The following is a 17,987-nucleotide window of genomic DNA, read 5'->3' as shown; positions in this document are numbered from 1 at the left end:
ACATCTGCAGTTACTTCCTCCACTGAAGTCTTGAACCCCTCCAAGTCATCCATGAGGGTTGGAATCAACTTCTTCCAAACTCCTGTGAATGTTGATATTTTGACCTCCTCCCATGAATCATGAATATTCTTAATGGCATCTAGAATAGTGAATCCTTTCCAGAAGGTTTTCAATTGACTTTGCCCAGATCCATCAGAGGAATCACTATCTATGGCAGCTATAGCCTTAGAAAATGTATTTCTTAAATAATAAGACTTGAAAATCAAATTTACTCCTTGATCCATGGGCTGCAGAACAGATTTTGTGTTAGCAGGCATGAAAACAACATGAATCTCGTTGTACATCTCCATCAGAGCTCTTGGGTGACCAGGTGCATTGTCAGCGAGCAGTAATATTTGGAAAGGAATCCTTTTTCTGAGCAGTAGGTCTTAACAGTGGGCTCAAAATGTTCAGTAAATCAAGTTGTAAACAGAGGGGCTGTCATCCAGGCTTTGTTGTTCCATTTACAGAGCACAGGCAGAGTAGATTTAGCAGAATTCTGAAGGGCCCTAGGATTTTCAGAGTGGTAAATGAGCATCGTCTTCAACTTACAGTCACCAGCTGCATTAGCCCCTAACAAGAGAGGCAGCCTGTCCTTTGAAGCTTTGAAGCCAGGCATCGACTTCTCCTCTCCAGCTATGAAAGTCCTAGATGGTATCTTCTTCCAATATAATGCTGTTTCATCTACACTGAAAACCTGTTGTTTAGGGTAGCCACCTTCAGCAAATATCTTTGCTAGATCTTCTGCATAACTTGCTGCAGCTTCTACATCAGCACTTGCTGCTTCACCTGGCACTTTTATGGTATAGAGAGAGCTTCTTTCCTTAAACTTCATGAACCAACCTCTGCTAGCTTCCAACTTTTCTTCTGCAGCTTCCTCACCTCTCTCAGCCTTCACAGAATTGAAGAGAGTTAGGGCCTTGCTCTGGATGAGGCTTTGGCTTAAGGGAATGTTGTGGCTGGTTGGATCTTCTATCCAGACCACTGAAACTTTCTCCTTATCAGCCAGAAGGCTGTTTGCTTTGTCATTCATGTGTTCACTGCAGTAGCACTTTGAATTTCCTTCCAGAACTTTTCCTTTGCATTCACAATTTCGCTAACGGTTTGGTGCAAGAGGCCAAGATTTCAGTCTGTCTTGGCTTTCGACATACCTTCCTCACTAAGCTCCATCATTTCTAGCTTGATTTAAAGTGAGAGACGTGCAACTCTTCCTTTCACTTGAACACTTAGAGGCCATTGTCGGGTTATCAATTGCCCTAATTTCGATATTGCTGTGTCTCAGGGAATAGGGAGGCCCGAGGAGAGGGAGTGAGACAGGGGAACGGCCGGTCGGTGGAGCAGTCAGAACACACACAACATTTATCAATTAAGTTTGCCATCTGATATGGGTGCGATTCATGGCACCCAATACAATTCCAATAGTAACATCAAAGATCACTGATCACAGATCACCATAACAGGTAGAATAATAATGAAAAAGCCTGAAATACTGAAAGAATTGCCAGACTGTAACACAGAGACACAAAGTGAGCACATGCTATTGGAAAAATGGCGCCGATAGACTTGCTCGATGCAGAATTGCCACAAACCTTCATTTTGTAAAAAACACAACAACTGTGAAGCACGATAAAACAAGGTATGCCTGTATTTGAAGATAACACCTTTTGCCCTAGGAAACTCAATCACTTTCTGACTTTTTTACCCAGTGATTTAAAGGGACCTTTGTCATCTTGCTAGACTAAGGGCAGCAAAAGCACAAGTCTGAGAACTGATTTGCGTGAAACCTCCTTTAGGTTTTAGCCTATAGCCACAAATGAGGCAACTACACTAGGCTGGAAAGCACCAAAAATCTGGATGAGGGCATCCTGACTATGGGTTCAGAATAACCCACAAGTGAGAGACTGCAGTGAAAACAAGGCATCAGATCTCAAAAGGCAGCTCAGAACAAAACTCAGAATGTTGTTACTTTGGCTGGTGAGGAAAATAAGCGCAAAACAAAATTTATAAAATCCTAGAAGCCTTTACTGTATGAGGTGGCCATTCAACAGTCTTGCTCATCCTAGTCACCCAGCTTTCCTGAGTTCGAAATTAGGACTGTGGGGACTTTTGTATTCTTATCTAATTTTCCCAAATTGTTTGTGTATTATTTACCAAAGGGTACTACTCAGATTTCATATTTTCTTTTAACTTGTCTTCTTACTGACAAACTTCCTTTGATTTTTCATTCTGAGAGGGATAATGATTCATGGAATTAACCCATAAAATGTGGCCCAGTGCTGGAATGCTACTGCTCACACTACTACTAAGTATAACTGACTGCTGCTAAGCAATTCCCTGTGCCATTGCCTTGAAAAAATTTCAGTGATGGGCAAAGGATTTTGTATATGGTTCAAAAAAATGCTATCCAACTTTTTGTATGCACTATAAAATAAATGTTTATTGTATTATTTAATTGTTAAGCCAGTAAGATGGGTCATATGCAGACAGACCCTTGCAAGCAATTATTGTGCTTCTGCTGGCTTGTACTGGACTTTTCTCGGTGCCAGAAAGATGTCATACTAGACAGCTGAGAAACTCGGCATCCAACATGCAGAAACATCAGCAATGCAAGATCATATTAATCAAAGTGATAAGCAATAAATGCATGTGAAGTATCAGTCAAAAAGGAGAGAGTATGGCATAATGTTCAATTCTAGATATCTACATACATTTTCATGCTATTGTTTCCGATCATGTAAATATGACAGTATCTGATAATATCTGACAAATATCTGACAAACATCTGACAAATATCTGTCAAATCTGACAATATCTGATAAACAGAAGTGACAGCTGCAAAACATACCATGAATAATAAACCAAAATCTCACAGAAAGTGAATTGATGCAGATTTCAAACATCCAAGATTTGAGACCTAAACATTAGACAGCACCTCCTCTGAATAAATTCCTAAACAATGGAGTTGCAGTAGTGGACCTGTGCCTGGGATATGAGGCAAGCTAAAACCTGATGCACTTGCTGACCCATCTCAGGAGATCCCCATCAGCAAGACAGAGATTACAACACACTGGCAACAAATCCAGCTCCCCTTGTGACACATAAAAAGGTAAAGAATGACATTGAATATAGATGTATGCACAAGACCCCAAACACACGCTTGAGCAAGGGCTGACACCCAAATCAAGCTTTAGATCAAAGGATCAGGCCCATCCTTGAAACACCAAGTAGATGTATCTTGCTTACCCAACAATAGCTAAGGGAGGCTGACAGACCTCCATCACGATTTGCAGGACGGGTTATTAACTGGGGAACCGAGGTTCAACAATGAGGAACCAGTCATATGGGAAGAGGTTGACCCAAGTCCCTCAGGACACCCCAGAGTGAAGAAGTAAGAGCAAAATGGTATTATTGCTGTTCAAGCATCTGTGTGTCTCTTTTGCCATGTAAAGCAAAGAATACTTGACTGGTTTGATAAATACTTCTGAAAAGTTTGCTTCTACTATAACATCCCCTCAGAAGGTTAAAAGAAAATCCACAGTGGCTGAAAGAGCAGAGTTTTGGGAAAGGTCAGTTTTTAAAAAGTTATGTCAGCACTGATCCTGAGAATATAGGAATGCTGACACGTACAACTCCACTTCCAGAGTAATAGAAGGGTTTTATATGTGACCTGAAAAAACAAGGCATTGGTATATTCCAAACTCAGTTGTATTTAATTTCTTTCCACCATTGTCCCTGTCCCAGATACAGAATCATCAAATTTAATTTTTATCTTCCATGAAGCAACAGAGTAGGTGGCAGGACCAAATCCAAAAATCAGATTCTTTCTCTCTAGTCTAAAAAATATCATTTCTCCTCTACTTTAATTTTCAGATCTGCACCACAAATCTGATATAGAATTTCTATTGCAGTTTTATTTTCAGATTTCTTTATGACCTTCTCTGTGCAACTTTTATTTGTAAACTTGATGTTTCAAACCAGCTCCCTCCTTCTTTCAGGAGAAAATATATGTGATGGAGAAACAGTCAGGTAGGTTGTTTACATCTGTCTAAAATGCCTCAGCTATTTTTAATAATGTTCCATTTCAGCAATTAGGATCTGATAAATAGGCAAAGGATTGCTCTCTCTCTCCAGCCCCCGCCACCAAACAAAGTTTCCGTGACTGTTTTATAATCAACCAGCTTTTTATGTTACCTAGATTCAGAATATTATTCTGAGAAATTATCAGTGGATAAACAAAATACCTAAAACAGACAGAAACAGCTTGAGATGGGGCAGGTTTTGCTCAGTTACTTTCCTGTTGTCTTTCTTGTAATATTTCATTAAATAACAGAACCATCAAAGTTATGTCTCCTGACTACAAGTTGTAAAATTCTTTATAGAAGCTATGTAGAGGTTCAAATGTCTTCTTTGCTGAACCCTAAAGTCTTCCATCATTATTCCCACTTCCTAGAGACAAAAGAAATACCAGATACCTGCCACATATTGCCAGATGCTAAAACTAAAAGATGAAACATGGAGCTTCCAGGATGACTTTCTATACACAGCAGAGAGAAATCCACCCGGGCAGCGGAAGGTCCTAGAGGCCAGATCCAAAGCTTGTGCTAACCATCCTATATGAATGGATGCCAAAACATGTGGCTGCAAAATTTCCATTAACTTCAGTGTTTCAGGATCCCTCACTTATTTCACCTTTTCAGAAACTTTATTTAAGAAGAAGAAAAGAATTTCCATATTCACACTAGTGGAAACTAAGCCTGATTCAAGGAATATTGCCTTTAAAAATATCCTATATTTTTAAGGAATATAAATTAAAACACAGAAGTTACAAATGAGAATTGCAATTTCTAGAACAACTAGAACAATTAATATTGGAAACTATGCTTGATTTTTCTTCTATTTTAATCCCAGTGGTTACTGTAATTTTTCCTTCCATACATGTACAAAAGTAAAAGTCACAACTTCAAAAAATGTCCCGTCCAGCATTAGGTATGAATTTATGGAGTAAAATAATAGTGTCTCTTCAATTACACCCACATTAGCAAACATACCACTTATTTTTCAACACCTGTACGAACAAGGATGTAAATACTAAAGTAGGCAGAATATTTATCCTACTATGTCATGAAACCTTTAGCATCTGGGAAGGCTTATTAGTCTAATACATATGTTGTGGCTTTCAGAATTCTACATCCAAAGAGTTTCCAGAAGTTGCCTGAGGTGCCATAAGCTCTCCCTCTCTGCAGACTGCCACTAAAGAGAATTTGCCCAGCCAGCTGTAGCCCAGTCAACATTTGAGAATTACAGATGGGAACCACAGGGAACAAACGAATGACAAACATTCTTTCAATTCAATTCACATCCATAAATTGCTCATTTGGTTTCTGTTGGTAAAGGAAAATTACAAATCTTCCGCTATAATAGCAGAGACTGTCCTACTTAAATAGATCAAGCTGGCACTGTGGCTGGCATTGGGCACTCCATCTGATTATGCTCTCCTTTTTCCAGTTTCCTTTGGGTCTGTACTTATACAACACAGGCTTTGAATATCGTCTCTCAGTTTGCACATCAAAACTTCAATCTCAGGCAAGTTTCCCTTCAGGAATAAATATGTTTATTGAGTGATTTCAGACCAAAAATTTCAGGCCAATTTGCTGCTATAAAACCTACATAAGACAAGAGAGGAGCAAGATAATTCAGTGAGGGACCTCTCAGCATTTCACCCCTTTCATGAGAGCATGGATAAAAGTTCCCACACCACTGCCTCTCCCACAGTATCTGTGGATATATTCAAATTTCTGTACCTATACCAGATGAACATCTAGTCATGCAGTGTTTTGGACAAACTATGATTAGAGATCTGACAAGCTTGCAGGACCCACTGGTTACTGTAAAAAAACAATGAGAAGAAGCTGTGTTTGCATTATCTCTTTGTCACACTGTTGGTTTGATGGTGGGCAATTTCTCATTTTCATCGCAGTCTTTATTGTAAGAATTAGGATCAGAATATTAAATGTCCAATGTATTCTGGGAAGTGTGAGACTGCAGTAAATCATACCATTCTGACCTTTTCAGGTTCTGAAGTGTGATTTACTTAACTTATTCCCATTATTCATGCCACTGCTAACATGGAAGAACATGTGTTAATATTGAAAAAACAGCTATGTTCAAGTTTCAAATGTAGCATTCTTGGTGGATCTGAACCCAAACATATTTTCAAATGTATTATGAGGAGACAGCTCTTTTAACACAGGTATCTACAGCTGACCTGCTCACCACAGATTCTGTCTGTTGTTGATAGAGAAAAATAGGCACTTTTTATCTGATCTATTTTAAACATCCACTCTGATAATTTGTGCTCTAGGTCTTCTTTCCTATATGAGGAGCCTAGAACAAGGAACTCCCATTCATGAACTTAGAGTAATGAACCGTACATCTCCTGCTGTCCTAGACTTTGCAGAAGACATGCTAAGAAACAAGAAGAATGGTCAAACCAGGACTTCGCTAGAGCTACAGAGATCAAAAGGAAAAAATGCATGGCCCTAGATTTCATTTCTGCAATTCTTCTGGGGTCCATTCTTCGCAAGACTATTCCTTGGGACTGTTAACAATAGTGAAGCAAAACCCATTGTACAGAAATTGCAACTGGTTTAGTGCCTGAGCCCTGCGCTAACCAGTTCCAATCCTCAGGACATTTTAAATTAAAAATGGACTCAGAACCACACTCTGAAACTGTCTCATACCTACTTATAGTGACATTCAATTCACATTTCTTAAATCAAGACAGAGACTTGAATTTACTCACATGATCTCATCTCTAAATAAATCCATAACTGCCTTTAAGGTAATTAGATTTTCTTATAAATTGCAAACAGGATACATTTTGATGCAAAATCTGTCTAAAGAATGATCATGATTCCACAGTCTAAAGATTTCAACCCTTCCCTGGTAAAATCTATGTGGGTTTTGTTCATCCTGGGAATACTGTCCTCTGTAAAACCACTCTTTTGGATGAATAATAAAATCACTGAAGCAGCAGATAAGTCAATTCAGTCATATATCTGTGACTGGAAGGCAGATACTTAGGGTAGATTTAAAATCTTGATTTTCTAAAAAAAGTCATTACAGGTTTTTTCTTTAAATGTATATATTCTATGATCATACCCATTTAAATTGCTTCTTATTCAGAAAAAAATATCAAACCTGATAAGCATTTTGCCTATGTTACATGAAATTCTGTGTTTCTTTTATGTTAGAATAAGCTCCATTAGAACATATTGCTTGAAAAGTAAATTGTTCAGTAAAGGTATGTACAGAAAACAGCTTGGGGTGGGGGGAAAGAAGGATCTCAGACAAAAAGAGGAAAGAAAATAGAATGGACTCAAAAATGAACAAGAGGTTATATTCTGACAAATTGCTATGCAATCCCTTGTGGGGTTTTCTACAGAAGCAGAATCCATTTTATTACTATTGCACGTTATGCATTTGGATTAAAAAACACAGCAATAAGTGTTTAGTAATCTCAGCCTTACTTAATGAGACTTAACGAATTCATCAGAAACTGCTCTAGAGTAAGGTCCCTGGAAATCTGCTTCCATGCTGAAGATCAGAAGTGTCATGCCTATTCCATATTAAAAAGATCAATATTTTGGAAAGGGCAGTATTGCCCATGAGAACTGAAAGTACTTCCCATATCCAAGAGTTGCTTCACACTTGCCAGAATAAATCATTAAGCACAGAAACATTTCTTAAATTTCCTACAAAAACATTTCTTAAATTCAGAACATAATAGTGCAGTATCAGTATAGAAATTTTGTTAATGCTTTATTTTACTATGAAGCATGTGTTTGACATTTAATATTAAATACTGAAAGCAATAAGCAATGGAAGGTTTGTTTCTGTGCAGCTTACAGGAGCCACAAAATATCCTTATTTTCTTAATCTTCCCTATAAGCTATATATAAACGTGAGTCAAGCAACAGGGCTGTGGTTGCACTGTTTTGATTTACTAACTACTGGAGAACTACACTGCCATCCTATAATTAGCCAACTCACAGCAAAGCTGCTTTCAAAAGCCAAGCAAAATACATTTCTGAACAAAAGATAATGTATTGTGACAAAGGCAAATTTTTATCATAAAGAACAAGAAGAAAACAAAACTTGCACACTGTTGAGTTACATGCAGAAAATGAATGCTTGTATAAGATGTATAATTATATTTGTAATTACCATTTCCTTCAGTGGTGGTTGGCTTTTCATGTTTAGGCATCGTGACTGTATTTCACAGGGCTGCTCCCGCTGCCACCTACATTGGAGAGTGCCTGGAGGTTGAGTGGTTCAAGATAAAGTGTACCACATAACATCGTCCTGCCTGTCAGTGAATGGATGGAGCTGGTGAAGTTTCACCGACTGAAATATAAGAAGATACTAATTTCCGAAGTGATTAATTTTTCATGAATGTTTAGTTTACTATTTAGGGTTGGCATGCGAGGGTCAAAAGAATGGAAGAACTTGTTCTCCTTCTTTATTATTATTACTGAAAAAAGAAAAATTCTCCTCCAATATACTCACCTGTGGCTGCTACTGCTGTTTAAATGCTTAAGTGCCCTCTTGATCAAGGGTGTTGCACATCATCCACAGGGGAACACTTTGATGCTATATATCTACACTTCAGTGGTGTTTGTGTGTGGAAGATGAGTTATATGGACATTTTTTTCTCATCCAAGACAGCTTTTACCTTACACTTATATTTAAAAGGCGTAGCTTTATAAGCCAAAAAGCATTCCTACCCTGAACTAAAACATCATAGCAAAAGGAGCCTTACGCTGATAAATCCGCTGGTTTAAATTTGCATGACTGGGCATTGCAGTTTCTTAAGACTCCTTTCTTCTGCCTCTATGGAAACATTTCATCCTAAGTTTAGTAGTTTTACCCTGATTCACCTTGCCTTGATAACACCAGACAAGCTTAATGGTAAAACAAAGCAAAAGTTTATTCAACAAGACAGAAGGTCAAGTTTAGAAGTACAAGATTAGAAACAACAGGTTAAAAATAAAATGATACAAAATGCAGTTCTTGGTTTGTGTTTAACTAGATCATTCTTTCACAGTTTCTTCAATATTCCTCATCTAGAATTCTTTCAATGTGACCTAGCTAGAAAAAGGGACAAATAATGGACAAAATACCCCACTTTCCTAGATGTTCCTGAGTGACTTCATCCTCTTATCCACACTGCCATAAAAACCATTTGAATTTCTTTGCACCTGCAATTCAGATGCCTGAAAGAAGTTTATATGGAAAAGCAGTGATGCTGGATACCTTGTCTGCCCATTTCCACATTTTAGCATCAGGGTTTTTTGGAAGTACTGAAAATGATTGTGGGTGTTGCTTGGACTGACTTGAAATTCAATTTAGAGATAAAATACATATAGGTATAGCCTTGGTTGTGTCAGTATATTAACGCCTTATGTTTCAGGCGTTAATAGATTAAGTTTGTCTATACAATTAAAAGAGATATTTCTTTTTATGCAAGTTAGGCACTACTCGTTTGTCTATAAAACATGTTTTCTGAACTATTTTTACTTCCTTTACTGCATTCTAAAATTACTCATTATACAAACTCCTAGCTCCTTGTGTTTGATGTGCCTGGGAAATATTTCTAATTCAAAAAGAAAGGCAAGGAAAGATTCAAATCATGTCTGTAAATCTATAGTTAGACCATGTCTAATAAGCTATGATTTTAAGAACTCAGAAAAAGAATAAGCACATTCTAAAAATCCAGCTGGAAGTCTTCTGTGCATAGTTTAATATTCTTTTTTTAATAACAGAAAGAAGAAAATCTTGAGAGGTATGATGAACATGGTATTCAAGTTTATGATTCTGCAAATACTTGCAAAAAGAAGCAGAGAAAGAATTATAACAAGGTGTTTGCCTATTGCAGTCAAATCAGGAGCATAAACTTGATGGAAACGTATAGGTCAGCCTCAGAAATTCAAATTAATAATACTTCATTTTCATTTATTAGCCACATCAGAGAGTATTTGACTGGATATATGAAAAGGAAAGGAATATACATTGAGAGCTGTCTGATTTACTAATAACTGCCAACAAAAATGACATTACATTAATATTAAAAAAGCAAAGGCAAGCATTCAAAATCTAAGGAAATAAAGGAATTAAGGTTACAAATGCAGTCTGAATGTGGTCCCTGAGCAAGCACTAGCTACAATATCCCTGAGTGAGCATTAGCTATGATATAGTTGAATTACACATCCCATTTTATTTGTTCCTCAAGGTCTCCTGACTCAATGTTCAGCTTTAGTTACTACATCCCAACTTTTTAGTGTAGACAAACCAGAATGTCTCCAGTTTGATCTGTGGTTTACATTTACAGATGCAGGAGTTGCTATGTCTGCACAAGTTCCTACCTTTGATTTCCAGGGTAGTTCACGCTGCAGCTGAGCATGTATAACCAGAGGATTTCATCCTGAACAGGGAAAACAGTTTAAGGCATTTGTCGTTTCACCCCAGCATTTGCTGCCCTCTTAGTTGTACCACTAAAACTGCCCACGGAGCTGCACTGTAGACCAGGCCACTAATCAAAATAAATGGTTACTTGCTTAAGTCAGCTTAGTGCAGTGATCCCGTCTGCAGCATGGCCCCACAAGCACTTGTATCTGCGCAAGGGGGGACCTAGGTTGTGACGTGGCGTGGGAAAGGACAGCCAGGGTCAGGGGACAGAAAGAGGGTGCAAACTTTTAAGACAGGCTTGCCACTGGAGATAACATATCATGGAGCTGCACCCCATATTTCTGCTTGTCCTTGGAAGTAAAACACTGAACAGGGAGTGAGGACAAACTATATCAATTTAACTTGGCAGCATCTTACTGCCACTCTGTGCTCTTCTTGCAGGGATATAAATGACTCCATAGAGAGCATGAACAGTTCTCATTTACACAAGGTCCTCTTTACAGCAGCCCAGTCTTGCAAAGAGGCCTTAAATTTAATTTAACTCCATGTAATAGCACTCCATACAATCAGAACAATACAGAGTGTTTTTAATATAAAATAAACGAGAAAAATGGCCCTGATAAAGGCAGATTTGGAGAACTGGGTGCATTCCTAAATGAGTTTGTTTAACATCACAGAAATTTCTGTTCTTAGCAGATTTGCTACATTTTTCTTTCTTTGTTCAAAGCTGTATCTCCTTGTCAGGGATGCTTACTATATATTCAAAACACTGAAGCTTGATACACAAAAGACAAAGACTGAAGTATACGGTTATCCCTTTAACACAGCTGAAACTCCTGGAACATCTCTCAGTGAAGGAGGAGGGGAAAGTATTGGTCCACAATCTCTCCCTAATACCACTAAATTGATAACCCATTCGATAGCCATCTGCCAAACAGATTAATCTACCCAAGGGAAATAAAGATGACACTAAAGAGTGATGACATAACTACATTTAGTACATACATTAGTTGCCTCAGTAAAACTGAAAGCATCAATTTTGCCTGTAATCAGCATTTAAGTTACACTGCCTTAACCTACTCTCAAAGAAATAACCAAAGTGATATTTTTCCTGCCATTTCTGCATATCAGCTGCAGACCCATTCTAACACGATGAAATGTTCTAATTGTTTGTTTTTCCGTGTTTTATGGTGCATTTTCCACCAGTTTCTAAACACAGTGCAAAACTTAGGGCAATAAACGCTACCTTTAATGATTTTCTACAGACCCTTTTGCTGAAGGTGGCTCTTTTGAGGGAGGGTTTTTAAAAATCCATTTTGCTTTTGGATATACCAAATTTATATTCTGCCCTAAGGAAGCACAAGGTAAAAGCAGACAGCTCTGGAAGCAGATACGACAACAAGCTGAAGTCATGGCACTGTAGTTGTGCCATTGAAAAGGCCTTTTTCAATGTAATGCAATACCCGCATCGATCATTCCCTAACCTGCTGCATCCAAATGAGTCAGATGAGCCTGCACAGCATTAACTAGTAGGTCTTTGCTAACATCCTCATTATCTCACATCTTTTCACCGCTGAGTGGGTGATTACGCTGAGGATGTCTGGGAGCAGCAGGAGGCTGCGGCAGGAGCGGGGCGAGCCGGGCACCGGGGTGACCCTGGGACAGGCAGTGCCCTCCCGTATGGGGCATGGTCCTGCAGCAGTGGGGCGGTGACAGCAACACCAGGGCATCCCTGGTGACACCGGGACAGGTACCTTCGGACGACAAGCCCGATTAATTCATTTTGTGAAGGAAACTTAAAAGCTGGCTCAGATGAGCTTCTTGAACACTCATTAGGGAATACCATGTCACAGAAGCACAAGTAACCTCACTCTGATGCCGCCCTGCTATTCGAGAAGAAAGTAGCTGTTTCGTAAGCCTACTTGCAAGCAGAACACAATTTGGATAAATTTTTCTGAGCAGCAGCAAATGAAAAGGAAAATTTAACAGCTAAATCAAAAAAACTACAAGAAATTCCAGCTTCAAACGAAGCTCTTTTTTTTTTCTTGACATTTCTGAAATGCTGTAATGTATGGTTCTCTGAAAATCAGATGTTATTCCTCTGAACCAGGTGATTATGTCTCTCAGAAGAATGTAAAGCATCTAAGAATAATAAAAAATACATACTCCTGCACTTTTGGCTCAACTTGATCCAGAAACCATCAGCAGTCTCACAAAGAAGCCATTTTTTCTAAGTTTTCTAGCCAGTAAATGTAGATCAGAAGAAATTTGGGTGGCATATATTATTTAGAGGAATTTACCCAAACTGGTCTTGATCACTGAATCTGTATCACTCCGTCATTAATTGGAATATTTTATTAGAAGCTTGAAAAGAGCTTTATATTCATAAAAATTCTGCCAAATGATTTTTTTATTAAAAGGGGAAAAGTTTAGCAGAGTTTCTGCATATCTGCGCTTTCTGTTCCTTAGACTAATTCTGAAAATTTTTTGCATTGGGAAGATGTAAATCTGAAAATGTGTGTATATATATCCTCTAAAGACAATGCTGTTTTCTACTTAGAAGCTTATTCTTGTCTTTCTCCTAGCCCAAATGAATGGCTGAATGAATGGTCATGGATACAGCTGCTTTTTTCAATAATTCCATCTGATATTGCACATTGTCTGCTATGGCTGGCTGCTCCCAGCACCTGCTATGCTGACAAATGGGAACATTGCTCAGATAATTTTATTTGCTGCTTAGCTGTGGCTGCTGTCAACAGAGGGACTCCAGTTCTGTGTCTCACTGCAACCATTTATTGCTCATTTCTTCTATGATTAGATTTAAAAAATACTGATTGTGACATGTCTCCAAGTATTTATCAATATAGTAAGTGTGGCTGGAGCAGCCAAAAAGGGTTGGACAGAAGCCCCAGCCTGCACAGACCAGTTCAGACATTTGGGAGCACAGATCCTGAGACTACAGGATTCCCAGCAATCATTGCCCTGTGCAAACCACAGACCCTCCTAAATACCACAGCAACTTTAATGTACTCCGTGTACAATAAGTTTTCCTATACCACATAACTCTTACTTGAGCCATCATGACTCAGAGAACCTAAAATTCATCAGTGACTATTTTCAACCCCATGCTTTTTCTTCATTTTTCAGGCAGCCTGTTTGTGAGGGACTTAGTAGGCATAGTCTTGTCCAGCCAACCCAGCTTAAAACTCTCCTTGTCTCCACACATGGCAGAGGAAACGGAGAAGTTGTTATCAGCTTCAAGTACTTCTCTCTTGGCGTGTTGACCATCTGATGTTCTTGGAACAGACCAGTCTATACCTCATGAAGGCATTAGGATGACAGAATAACAAGCTCCCCATATTTCCTAGCTAACATCTGCATCTCGCTCTGGTTCCCCAGGGTGGCAAAGCAAGTGGCAAATGCTATAAAACTAATATCACTCTGTTTTTGCTGAGAAAGGTGTAGAGCAAAGAGCATCAGAAGCATGTTGCATTATGGTCAGGCAATAGAAGGTAAAAATTTGAGCATGCAGCTTCAGCAAAACAATAAAATACTGAGGGAAAAAAGCAAATTCTGCAGAATGACAGAGGGCATGGTGTCTTTAGCAAGAGGAACTGATATACCACTCTGTTTCACACTGTCTATAAAATCAAGCAAGTGAATATTGTAAAAATGTAAGCCGGAAATCTAGGGAACAATGGTGCAACAAGTAGTCAATTCAATGACAAAATCTTCAGCCACTGAATGCAAGATTATTCATGACACTGCCTATAATCATCCAGTGCCCTGAACCAGCACCTTCTAGTAACTAATACATATCCTGAGAGGACAAGGTCAAGCAAGCTAAGTGCATGAATAGCCTCTATTGTCCTACCAAAAAAAGTTTGGTACTAGAAGACTAGAATTTTTCTGCTGGGTAGAGACTACAAAAGAAGTCATCTTGTGGCCAAGAAAATTGTTTTCACAGAGGTAAAAAAGCATACTACTTAGAATTTTGTTATCTACTGATATGGGAAATTTCTCACAAAACCCATTTGTTTGAGTGCTGTTATGGGAATAACAGCATAGGAGTGACAAGGTATTTTAATTTCCATATATATTCAGCCTTAATTTTGTGAGCTGTGCGTGCCAGAATGAATGCCAGTCAGTGTCAGTGGACATTTAAAATGCGGACATCCCTTCATTAGGAAAGACTTTGAAACTATGAACTCGTTTGCTACTGACCTCTTAAGCAGCTGTTGAATGACAATGACATTTATCGTTTGGCAACGGGGACAAGCACACACAATAGCTTAAAGGCTTGCAAGTTAAATGCAGGTTAAGGGTTTCCTAGACTATTAATAATCTCTTGAGAAACAAATCCCACAATTCAATTGAATAGGGAAATAAACATGCTGGATCAAGTGAGCACAGAACAAGCTATGGATAAAATAAGATAAAATGCTTTGAAAACCAAGCATACAGCCTATAAAATTACACAGGCATGTACAAGCCAACAATGACTGTAAAAATATGACCAGTATGCTCCAACCCTGGATGCATGAACTGAGGCTTGAAAGATATGCTTAAAACCATAAAATCACTTCCTCATTAAAACCAAAGCTATAAAGTTTAGCATCCTATAAAGAATGATTCACAACAACAAAGATCCTGTAAAAAAAAAAAATCAGCAAATGTAGCAGAGACTAAAGCTTGTCTTAAGATTACTACAATTTGGGCAAAATGCAGATCGTCAGCTACTGAATAAATTACAAAAAGCTAAAACTTATGATCTGTAAGTGAGCTTTTCTTTCATTGCATAAGCTTATATAGTGGCTGAAAGACAAAAGCTAGTTTCATGAGCTTTTTCAGAATACCCTCATCCTTGTCATTAAGCACAGCAACATTATGTCATCATTTAACAAGGGAGGTTCTTGGAAAACATATCCTTGTATTCACAGCCTTGTCAAGGGATGTGTCCAGCACTGCCATGCTAAGATGCTGCGATCAGAGGCTTAACATCAGCCGTGTTCCTGGTGCACTACAGCCGGGGTCAGCTTTCAAACCATCCACACAAGAAGGCCAGGCAGTATAACATGGAGCGTGGAGAGGACTTTCTTCTCTTTTCCTCCTCCATTCACTCTCACTGATTGTTAGCTCTAATCTTTAGCCCAAGTTCTTCATAGCTACATTTTGGCATTATGTTTTCCATCACAGTGCATAGACATTATATTTTAATTATCATTTAGGCCACTGCATACACACAGCCTAGACTCAGGCCCTTTCCAAATACATGCAAAATTGAAGTTAGCTACTCTAAGGGTGAAAGACAAATGCATTATTTTAGGAGAGTGTAAACAGCAAAGAGGACCTTCAAGGGGAAAGTGGAATTTGCGGTGGAAGTGGTCTCTCACTTTCCACTTCTTCATTAATGTCCCCATTAATCTCTTGGGGATGGACCTATCCCTGAAGTCTTAGCTCTGCAGGGGCGATGCGCAGCAGGGGCGATAAGCAGCAGACTCATGCTCTATCACCCAGGCATTCGAGGCACATGGGGCTGCACTCTTTTTTACAGAGGAGGAGAATTTATTTTCCTTCACTCCTCAGCAGTCCTGGACAAGGCCATTGAGTCAAGCTCTGGCTCTTTTCTTTTCCTCATTTAGAAAAAAAAACAGAGAGAGAAAGAATATTAGTTTTGTTAGTGCATATTTTTTGTCCTTTTGTTACAAAACTCACCCATTAATTTCAGCTCTTCATTGCAGAAATATGTATCTCAAATTATATTAATTGGCTTAATTAATACTCCCAGTTGTGTGGAGTTAAAGAAAGATTATTACTTTTATTGTTTCTGTCATTCTTCATCTATCACAGTAATGAAAAGTGTCAGGAAAGAGCCTTCATACATCTTTAAAAACATACCACTCAATCTGTAAAAATATGCATAGCCAGAAACATAGGCAGCATTGATCACTGATGTGCCATCTCTAGCTTCTAGATTTGTTACCCTTCACATGGACAGAGGTTTTGCTAAACTATTTGAATTATAGTTTGCAGTGAGGGACTCCAGCCCTCTTTTGAGAGGTTGCAGTTTTAGTTGCTGTCAGCAGATGGCAATGCGTGTGATTCAGTCCCATACAAAGCGCAAGGCTCCATTCAGTACGCAAGCAGTCCAGGAAATATCAATGACTCTCTACTGAAGAAAGTAGAGGGCCACCCAACAAAGGTCTTTCTTAGAAGCAGCAAAAGAGATAGCATGAAATCAAGTCACGTCAGTTATGTTCCTGCTTGTGACTTGTTGTATTTCAACTGAGCATCCATTTGGATGGAAAAGATTAGTGTGATTCTTGGTTAATTTGGCAGTGGCATAAACAACTTTTTCTTCAGTTTCAGTTTGTTTATATACCATAAGCAAAACAGCTTTCAGAAAAAAACCTGGACTGCAGTGAGCTACAGGAGATAAGAAGGCTCTAAAGATAGTCCAGTCTTCGTACTACATGTAAATCTCATTTCTTTGTCTGATGTTTCTGCCAGTAAATGGGCACAGATAGGCAAAAAATACACCACTTGCAAATATAAATTAGACAGACAGGCAATAAAACATATATACCTTAGACCACTTCTTCAATATGGGAGAAAAAGCAGCTTTAGAAACATAATTCTATTTTTATATAGTCAGAAGACACATGGATCCAAAAACCTAAATGTGTTTATGAATCTTAAACATCTAGAAATAATTTTGTGAACATCTCCTGACAGGAAAAATATGTACCTAATCTGATAGAGACAGACAGACAGACATATAGACAGAAACAGACAGATGGATGGGAGTAAATAAATATTTCCAGATAAACTGACCTGACCATTCAACTGTTTCCTCTTCTTAAGCAAAGTCCATTTTTCTTCTAATAGTCAGTCACATAAATAACTGGAGCTTAGGTCCCTGTGATGGCCCCCAAAGGCTGAAATCCCTCCATTTCTAAGGCTACTACTCCAGTCCTCACCATCACCTTTATAGATTTCTATTTGTGTAGGACCATAAAGATATTAGCGCCTTTGCTATTCCTTTGTTTTTACAGCTAACTGCATGTACATTATTTATGTGCCTCAGTGGAGGCACTAGAGCTTCTGTTGCAAGACACCTACAAAGGCAGCAGTAAGGATGAGAAGACGGAAGGACCACTCTAAGTGAAGTACTGGGACGCTGAGAAGGCACACCATTTGTACGAGGACACGCATGAAGGCTTTGAAGGGCTAGGAACTGAGTGCAGGTCTCTGGACATGTGGAGCTTCAACATGATGACAGATGTGAGGATCCTCCTTGGGGAGTGTGGTGAAGAGCAAAGGGGCAGTCCTTGGCAAGGTGCCCTGCACCACCAAAGCTTTATGAATTTGGCACTGAAAACCATCGTGAAGAAGCTGACATGAAAGTGCTCGTGAGAAAAATATGACTCCAAATATGACACAGGTAAGGTGCCAGTAGATGGCACTCCAGATTACGTAGC

General features: G+C 38.7%; 1 protein-coding gene across 1 annotated transcript in view; it reads right to left on the bottom strand.

The window, feature by feature from the left end:
• Positions 1-874, bottom strand: part of TMC1 (transmembrane channel like 1) — a 62,598-nt gene extending 61,724 nt beyond the window's left edge. Inside the window, exon 1 of the mRNA XM_067316045.1 lies at positions 592-874. Coding sequence (XP_067172146.1) covers positions 592-874 — 283 coding nt within the window. The remainder of the gene's footprint in view (positions 1-591) is intronic.
• Between the last annotated feature and the right edge of the window lie 17,113 nt (positions 875-17,987).

The sequence above is a fragment of the Apteryx mantelli genome, chromosome Z (genome assembly GCF_036417845.1).
Source record: "Apteryx mantelli isolate bAptMan1 chromosome Z, bAptMan1.hap1, whole genome shotgun sequence".
Classification (NCBI taxonomy): domain Eukaryota; kingdom Metazoa; phylum Chordata; class Aves; order Apterygiformes; family Apterygidae; genus Apteryx; species Apteryx mantelli.
The sequence above is the reverse complement of the archived record's forward strand: the minus strand, read 5'-3'. Positions and strand labels throughout refer to the sequence as shown.